General features: G+C 38.8%; 1 protein-coding gene across 1 annotated transcript; it reads left to right on the top strand.

The window, feature by feature from the left end:
- Positions 1 to 2,003: 2,003 nt before the first annotated feature.
- Or1e28 (olfactory receptor family 1 subfamily E member 28) lies at positions 2,004 to 2,943 on the top strand. The gene is given in 2 exon segments (NM_001000029.1): positions 2,004 to 2,536; positions 2,538 to 2,943. Coding segments are annotated over 2 exon segments (939 nt in total).
- The last annotated feature ends 5,629 nt before the right edge of the window (positions 2,944 to 8,572 follow it).

Genomic DNA, 8,572 nt, shown 5'->3' with positions numbered 1-8,572 from the left:
ACTATGGCATTACCATGTGAAAAAGACATGAAATTCTTTCACTCATAAGTGGTAAAATTGATGTTGATTTCTCTGGAATCTCATGTTTGCACACATGTATGAATAACACAAAGTTTCTATTAATTTACAGGAGAAGCAGAAACATGTCCATCATAAAGTTTTGGATACATAAGAAGAACAGCTTTTTTTTTTATTTGAGTATTTCTTATATACATTTCGAGTGTTATTCCCTTTCCCGGTTTCTGGGCAAACATCCCCCTCCCTCTCCCCTTCTTTATGTGTGTTCCCCTCCCCATCCTCCCCCCCTTGCCGCCCCAAGAACAGCTTTTTAAATGCTACATGATTTTTTCTATATGATATACCCTCCTTTGTGTTAATTTCTAATGCACAATGTGTAAGTGTGCAAACTCTGAATTCACCTGAATTAAACTTTGTAAGTCTGTGAGGGTGCAACCAGTCATACTTAGCTGTAGCATTTTCTAGGGCAGTTGCTAAGATCTCTTGATATTTCTTCTGTATTGTCAGTCTTGAGACATGTAACTGATTCATTTTTCAGTATTGTTCATAATCACTGTGTGGGAGAGGCAGGAAGTGTACATGTGACTAGGATACACTACATCCTAACTAGTGCTGACCCTGGTTAGAGATACAGAATGTTTGTAAATAAGCAAACAGAATGAATGTATATGTGACCTTTTGAGCATATAGTTTACAATTGATGGTAAGATAGATTACTTGGTTGATGAAAAATTATGTCCATGAGATATGTTTAAGATGCTAGGGAACCTAGCTGAATGTCTCACTTAGTATAAGGAGACAGATTAAATTTAAGTGAGTATATAATATGCAACATATCTAGCATATGAGAATGGCCGGATGAAGGAGAAACAGGAGAGTAAGTGATAGGCAAGAGGAAGAGCAACTCTAAAGTATAGAAGGGGAAGAGATTCACCCAAGTACTAATGATAAGAGAAATCCATGTGAGAACATATGGCGACATAACACTGGTATCTCTGAGATAAGGAAACATCATTTGTGTCCTGGTTAGGAGGTTTGTTCTTACCCTAGGAGCAACAGTGGTAATATGAAAAATGAATCATAAAAGATGTATATAACTTCTTCTGTTAGAATACCATAATGCAAATGAAACATATGGAAAGAGAGGAGATGGACCTGGAGACATGAAAACATGGTCATGAGCCAAGTCTGCTTCTGTATTCCAGTAAGAAAAGATGTGGTCCTCATATATTTATAGAATCTCACAGAAAGGAATGGATGAAATCAGAGAAAAATGGAGAAAAGACTCTGAATAATTCATGACAGCAGTTCCATGTAAGAACAAAAAAAATGAATGGATAAAAATTCACATAGCTTTAACTCAAAACTCATTTTTTTTAAATTATACTGTGGCAGAGTGGAGATGTAGGTGATGGAGGAATGGTTTCGTAACAATAAAGTGAAGATATGAAATTCACTTGGGGTTTTGAGCTTCTAATGATTGTCATGCATGCAGTGGATGGAACATAGTTAAGAGTGGAGCAGAAGTCTATATGTTACAGTGACATGTATGTCTGAGTTTGAAATGGTAATCTAGTGCTTTGGACTATGAAAGTTTGCCTTGAAATGTATATAAAAATATGATGATACAGGTCATACATATTCTTCAAGAACATCAACATACAAAATAACATAGGACAAATTACAAATGAAAAAACTAGTTACTCAGGATGAGCAGGAAGTAGGACAGAAAAACGTTAGTCACTTTTGTTTCTTGGGAGAAATATCAGAGAACTGTCTATAAAAGGATGGGAGATAGAAACCAGTTAAAAATAAGTTGAGAAAAACAAATAATGTTTCTAATGATTACTGCTACTTGGAGCTTCAGATTATAATTACTACGACAATTGTCAGATTAGTTGATGTGGAATATATAACCTAAATATATGTTTTATTTATTTTGAATTTTAAGGGATATTTTCTCATTGGGATACTGGAGAAGAAGAATGTCAATGAAAAACCGAACAGTCATCTCCCAGTTCCTACTTCTGGGCCTGCCTATCCTCCCAGAGCACCAGCACCTGTTCTACACCCTGTTCTTGGCCATGTACCTCACTACCATCCTGGGGAACCTCATCATCATCATCCTCATTATATTGGACTCCCATCTCCATACACCCATGTACTTGTTTCTCAGCAACTTGTCCTTCACTGACCTCTGCTTTTCCTCTGTCACGATGCCCAAGTTGCTGCAGAACATGCAAAGCCAGGACACATCCATCTCCTATGATGGCTGTCTGACACAAATGTACTTTTTAATGGTTTTTGGAGATATGGAGAGCTTTCTTCTTGTGGTCATGGCCTATGACCGCTATGTGGCCATCTGCTTCCCTCTGCATTACAACAGCATCATGAGCCCCAAGCTCTGTGTGTGTTTGGTGCTGCTGTCCTGGGTGTTTACCATGTTGTATTCCCTATTACACACTTTACTCTTAGCTAAATTGTCATTCTGTGAGGACAATATAATCCATAATTTTTTTCTGTGACATATCTGCCCTGCTCAAGTTGGCCTGCTCTGACATTTATATTAATGAACTAATGATATTTATCTTGGGAGGGCTTGTCATTGTCATCCCATTCTTACTCATTGTTGTGTCCTATATACAAATTGTCTTCTCCATTCTAAAGGTTTCACCTACTAGAGTTATTCACAAGATATTCTCCACCTGTGGCTCCCACCTATCTGTGGTGTCACTATTCTATGGGACAATTATAGGTTTATACTTATGTCCATCAGCTAATAACTCTACTGTGAAGGAGATTGTCATGGCCATGATGTACACAGTGGTGACTCCCATGCTGAATCCCTTCATCTACAGCCTGAGGAATAGAGATATGAAAGAGGCACTGATAAGAGTCCTTTACAAGAAGAAAATCTCTTTATAATGACAACACAGAGATTTTTACTTAAATTTATTTTATGAAAATATTGATATTAATATCACCTAAGATATCCCTACTAGGGGACTAACATACAAAAATAATCTATATAATATTCCCATTTGCAAAAGGTAGTTTTCCGAAGTAGTTATTTTAGAGTTGGGGCCCATAGTGGTTTAGTCATGTCATCCTCTCCCTTGCATATGTGATTCTAGAAAATTATTAATCAGAACTAATATTTTTAGATTCCATTCATTACAACCACTTTATTATTATAGAAAATAGATTCTTCTTTCATAGAATACATACCATCCACAGTTTCTCCTCCTTCCACTTGTAGCTCTTCTCACATCCCCTCTCCTCCAAATCCATGCCTTTTCCTCTTCCTCTGCTGAAAAGTGCAGGCCTCCAAGAGAGGACAGAACAAGGTACAATAGGACAAGGTGAGATATCTCATATCAAAGATGGGCAGAACAACACAACAGGAGGAAAAGATTCTATAGAGCAACCTAAAGAGTCAAAGATAAAGCTGTTCTTAATGTTCTGAGTCCCACAAAAAACTAATCTAACAGCCCTAACATATAGGGAGAGGACCGGGTATAGAGCCCAACAGATCCCATGTTTTTCTATTCAGGATTTTGCATCTCTTTGAGCCATTGTTTCACTGATTTGGTGGGACCTCATTCTCCTGGTATCCTTTCATCCCTTTGACACCTACAATCTTCCCTCCTTGTCTCCCATGGGGTTTGCCCCTCACTGAGGGGAGGGACTCAGTGGAGATCTCAAAATTAAAATGTTTTCTCTATAATGCTTGGCTGTGGGTCTCTACATCTACTCCCATCTACTGCCAGAAGAATCATTTCTGATAATACCTGGACAAGACGCCAAACTATGATTATAGCAGAATGTCATTGGAGTCATTTCATTGATAATTTCTAGTCATGCTTGGTTCTATTCTAGATCTCTCCTCTATTCTGTCTCTGGTTTCTGGGATTCCCCCTTTTTTAATATCACAGAGCACTAAACAAATCATCTTTCTGTGATATTTATCAGTTAGAACAGAGACAAAACTTTTGTTTCTGTTTATTTTTTTAAATTCTAATAAGATCAATTTCAGTTAGTAAAAAAATGTATGTATAGTTACATACACACAGATACAACAGCCATCAGAGTACATCATACTAGAGAAAATATATAGCTTTATTTTAAAATACAGATAAAGATTTATAAGTCAAAAAATTAATTTGTCTTGAATAGAAATCTATAGAAGAATCCACAGTGTTCAGCTACTGGCTGTTGAATGACTCAGTATTGCATTTCTCAGTGGCAATCTGTAGTGTATACTTCTTGATTGTACTGATTGACAATTATAACATACTGATGCTGGGTTTTTCATCAGATATGACTTTATTCTTGTTTTTGCAATAGTTAAAATTACTTTAAAAGAATTGGTAAAATAGATTCATATTCATATTACTCCCCACCAAAGCTGTCAACTTCTCACAAAAACTCTATGAAAATTGCTGCCATCTCTTTTTCCAATTTCTAAAATTTTCTTTTATTAATCATTCCATTCATTTACATCTCAAATGATATCTCACTTCCCAGTTATGCCTCCACCAACCCCCATCCCACTTCAGCCCCCATTTCCCTTTGCCTGTATGAGGGCCCCCACACACACACCCCAACTGCTCCAGCATCCTTCTATGCTAGAGCATCAAACCTCCGCGGGACCAAAGACCCACCCTCCCTTTGTTCTCAGACAAGGTCATCTTCTGGGACCCCCTCTTCTGAAGAAGGCCTCAGGTTAAGTCAAACACTGACTGGCCATTCCCACAGGTTCTGTGCTGCCATTGCTCTACCACATCTTGCAGGCAGAACACAATGTAGGTGCGTGCTTTTTTGGGTGGACTGGTGTTCAGATTTCTCTTTCTGTAGCCTGCAGAATGTCTTCCTCCACCAAAGAGAGAAGATACTTCTATTTGTGCATACCTATTCCTAAAAGTAGACAATGATTCACACAGCTTTTACATTGTATCTTTTTCCACATAATGTTCTTCCTGGAATATTATTATAGGTGTAAAGGCCATACCAGTTATCATAGAAGCTGAAATCTTAGTGGCCTATTGCATCAGAATCATCAGTGATAAAGGATATTAGCATATATATTATATTATTTTCTTCTAAACAAGTAAAACCTATTTTAACATGTAAGAAATCATATAATCAATAACAATAAAAATCCAGGCCAGATTTGTGCTTCATAGTACAGAAAAAAAGACAATCTCTTCAACAAATAGGGCTACATAGTTTGGAAATCAACATGTAGAAGAGTGAGAATAAATCATTCTTTCTCTCTGTGCATGGAATCAATGAACTGCATAAAAACAGTTAAGTTGTGGGTAAATACCATATCTTTAGTGGTATAGAAGTCAGGGTTCTCTTGTGTCACAGAACTCACAGTGTGTGTGTGTGTGTGTGTGTGTGTGTGTGTGTGTGTGTGTGTGTGTGTAATATTGAAATGACTTGGAAGGTGCAATCCAAATAACCCAACAATGGCCAGTTGTGAATGGAAAGTCCAAGAATCTACTAGTTGCCCAGCCCCACAGGGCCAGGCATTTGAGCTGGTATTCTGTATTAGCTGTAATCTTGAGGAAGTAGACTCTAATGGATGTTCTAGCAAGTAAGCCAAGCAGACAAAGAAGAACCAAACCATTCCTTCTTACATTGTCCTTATATAGGCCTCCATTAGAAGATAGGACCCAGATTAAAGGTGTGCTTCAAGATCTGCATTAAAGTTGTGTGTGTGGCTCCAGATTAAGAATATATGCCATCCCACCTCTAGATTTGAATCAAAAGCCTTGCACCTTCTAGCCTTAAGATTGATGTCACACATGTGTCCACTATTTCTGCATTGTAGTTCATTCCATATATATCATAAAATGGTAACTGAGAATAGTCATCACAAATGGGTTACACAAGAACTGGACTGCTCTGTGTTGCAGAACCCCTTGGGTACAGAGATGGCTAGAAGGGGACATGCAGGAATGTGTTGACTGCACAAGATGTTGTATCCAGTGATTGTAATGAATAAAAATGACCAGAATCTGAAGTATTGACCTTAATGCACCTTCAGTCATTCTAGATAAATTATCAGATCTTGCATTTCCAGTTTTATAATATGGCGGTCAGTTTTCAGGTATCATTGGATATTCAAGTTACTAAAGGCATAGGAAAGGCTTTCCCTGCTGTGGACTCTCTTTGAAACTGTGTATACTTTGTAAATTTTTTGAACCCTCAATGGAAGAAATTTGCCAGGCTTTGGCCTGAGGAGCTCCAGCAGTCAGGTTCTTATCCCAGACCTCCCTAACAGTCATGTTTCGAACCTCTGTAAGTATCTCAATGGTTATATACAATCCCTTTAAAGGGTTATCCCCCAGATTATGCTAATTTAGATGAAAAATCTAAACAAAAGCCACCAATAACTGAAAAAGAAAACTCACATATCCCTGAACTTCCCATAAAAATCCACCAGTCCCTGAGCTCCCCCAAGCTCAGGACTTGAAATCCCAAATCCTCACCCTAGAATTCTCTACCCTAGAATGCCCCAATCCAAGAACCCCTATATAAACATGGTGCTTTGTTAAACCTCCTGCTTTCTGCTCTCTCCTGGGGCACAGGCAGCTACTTTTGGATTTATCCATTCAAACACTGGACCCTCCAATAAATCCCTTTCTAAGATTTGCTACCTAATGAGATTCTCTCATTGAAAGAAGACAAGAAGCCAAAAAGCAATGAATAGAAGAAGGTAGAAGCAAAGAGAAGGATCTGGGTTGAGGCTCCAGAACTCCTCAGCTCAGCTGGGGATACTTTCCCTGGGGAGCTGTAATGCCTCTACTAGGAAGCATCATCTTAGAACTATGTGGTTACCTGGACTCCTGTGTCTCAGGGATGCTCTTCTCTTGGAACACTGTCCCATTTCAAGGGTGTGTGACTACTGGGCTTCCAAGTCCTGGGACACCTTCTCATCCTGGGAAGAAAGGCCAATAATATAATAACTTTCTTTGTCATTTACATACAATACAAATATTTTGTTTTATTTACATTGATAATAATTTTAGTAATGGTAAGGTTTCTTACAATTATTCCCTGGGTAATTATTTACCATATCAACCTAATAACAGCTTTTTATGGTAGAGGCCATGCCAGAATTAGTAATCCTTCTGTTAGTTTGTCTTTATTTTTTAACATTAGTGAACTTTGAACAGATTTCCTATCCAAAGGAGCTTGTTCCTCACATTAACACATTACTAGTGTCTATTTATAAAGCTGAATATCTGCTTCAAAACCAGAGCCACTGTTTTCAAAGAACTCCTGGTATGTTCTAAAACCATTTTCATAGGAGACTCTCAACCTATACTCAGTACAAGAATTGTAAACTCAACAACTGGAGATGTGAAGTACGTTTGGTCAGAATCATCAACCTTCAAGGGTGATCTCTGCTTTGTGATCTTTACATGTAATACTTCATATGACATAGGTGTGAGCGTTTTTGCTTAGATAGAAGGGGATGCTGAGACACTGAAGTCAAGAACCATACAGCTCTTAAGTAGAACAGTGTCCTAGGGGAAGGGTATCCTAAGACAAGGGAGCTCAGCAACCTTACAGTAGTGAGATATGACACTGTCCCAGTGTAAGGGCATCCTGAGACATGAGAGCTCAGGAACCACACAACTCTGAGGATGCATCCTCAGCAGAGGCATTGCAGTTCCCAGGGGAGGGTATCTCCATCAGAGCTGAGAAGCTTAGGAGCCTCAGCCCTGCTCCTGCTTCTCTGCTTTTCTTCTTTGATTCTTTACTTAGCTTCTTCTGAAGAGGGAGTCACTTCAGGAAGTAAATCTCATAAAGATTTATTGAAGGTCAAAATCCAAGAATCCAGGGATGTCTGCTCTCTGTTCCTGGCAGTGGACAGTAGGGAATTGGACAAAATGTAGTTTTTTATGTAGAATTTCTTAGGGGGCAGAGATTTTCAGACTGAGGATTGGTGGCATTTCAAGTCCTGAGATTGGAGAGCTTAGATACTTGTTGGGTTTCCTGTTCAGGGACTGGTGAGTTTCCTGCCCAGAAACTGGTGAGTTTTATGGGAATCTCAGGGATGGGTGGTTTTTACTGCTCAGGGATTGGTTATTTTCTTCTCACATCATTTCCCCACCTTAAGCCCACAGGATCCCTTCCCAGCTACAACTGGCTTTGCCTGAGGCACCACCTCTAAGGTTTTGTCTTTTACTAGTTATTATAATGCTAAGTGCTGGCCTCTGAGATCTGGAGTTTTCAGTGGGAGGGCAGGTACTTGGTCCTGTGGAGATTTGATACTCCAGTGAAGGAAGATGATGCTGGAGTGGTTGGACAGAAGATGATGGGTGGGTGGGGGATCACCCTCATAGAGGCAAAGGGGAGGGGGAGAGGGCACATGTGGGATGGGAGGTTTGTGGAGGGGTAACCTGGAAGTAAGATATCATTTGAGATGTAAATGAATTGAATGATTAATAAAAAAGATAAATAAAAATTAATTTAAAATTCCAAAATAGAAACCATATGCTGTCCTTTTAAGTTATGAGGAGGGGAGATTTGGTTT

The sequence above is a fragment of the Rattus norvegicus genome, chromosome 10, assembly GCF_021556685.1.
Source record: "Rattus norvegicus strain SHRSP/BbbUtx chromosome 10, alternate assembly SHRSP_T2T, whole genome shotgun sequence".
Classification (NCBI taxonomy): domain Eukaryota; kingdom Metazoa; phylum Chordata; class Mammalia; order Rodentia; family Muridae; genus Rattus; species Rattus norvegicus.
The sequence above is the reverse complement of the archived record's forward strand: the minus strand, read 5'-3'. Positions and strand labels throughout refer to the sequence as shown.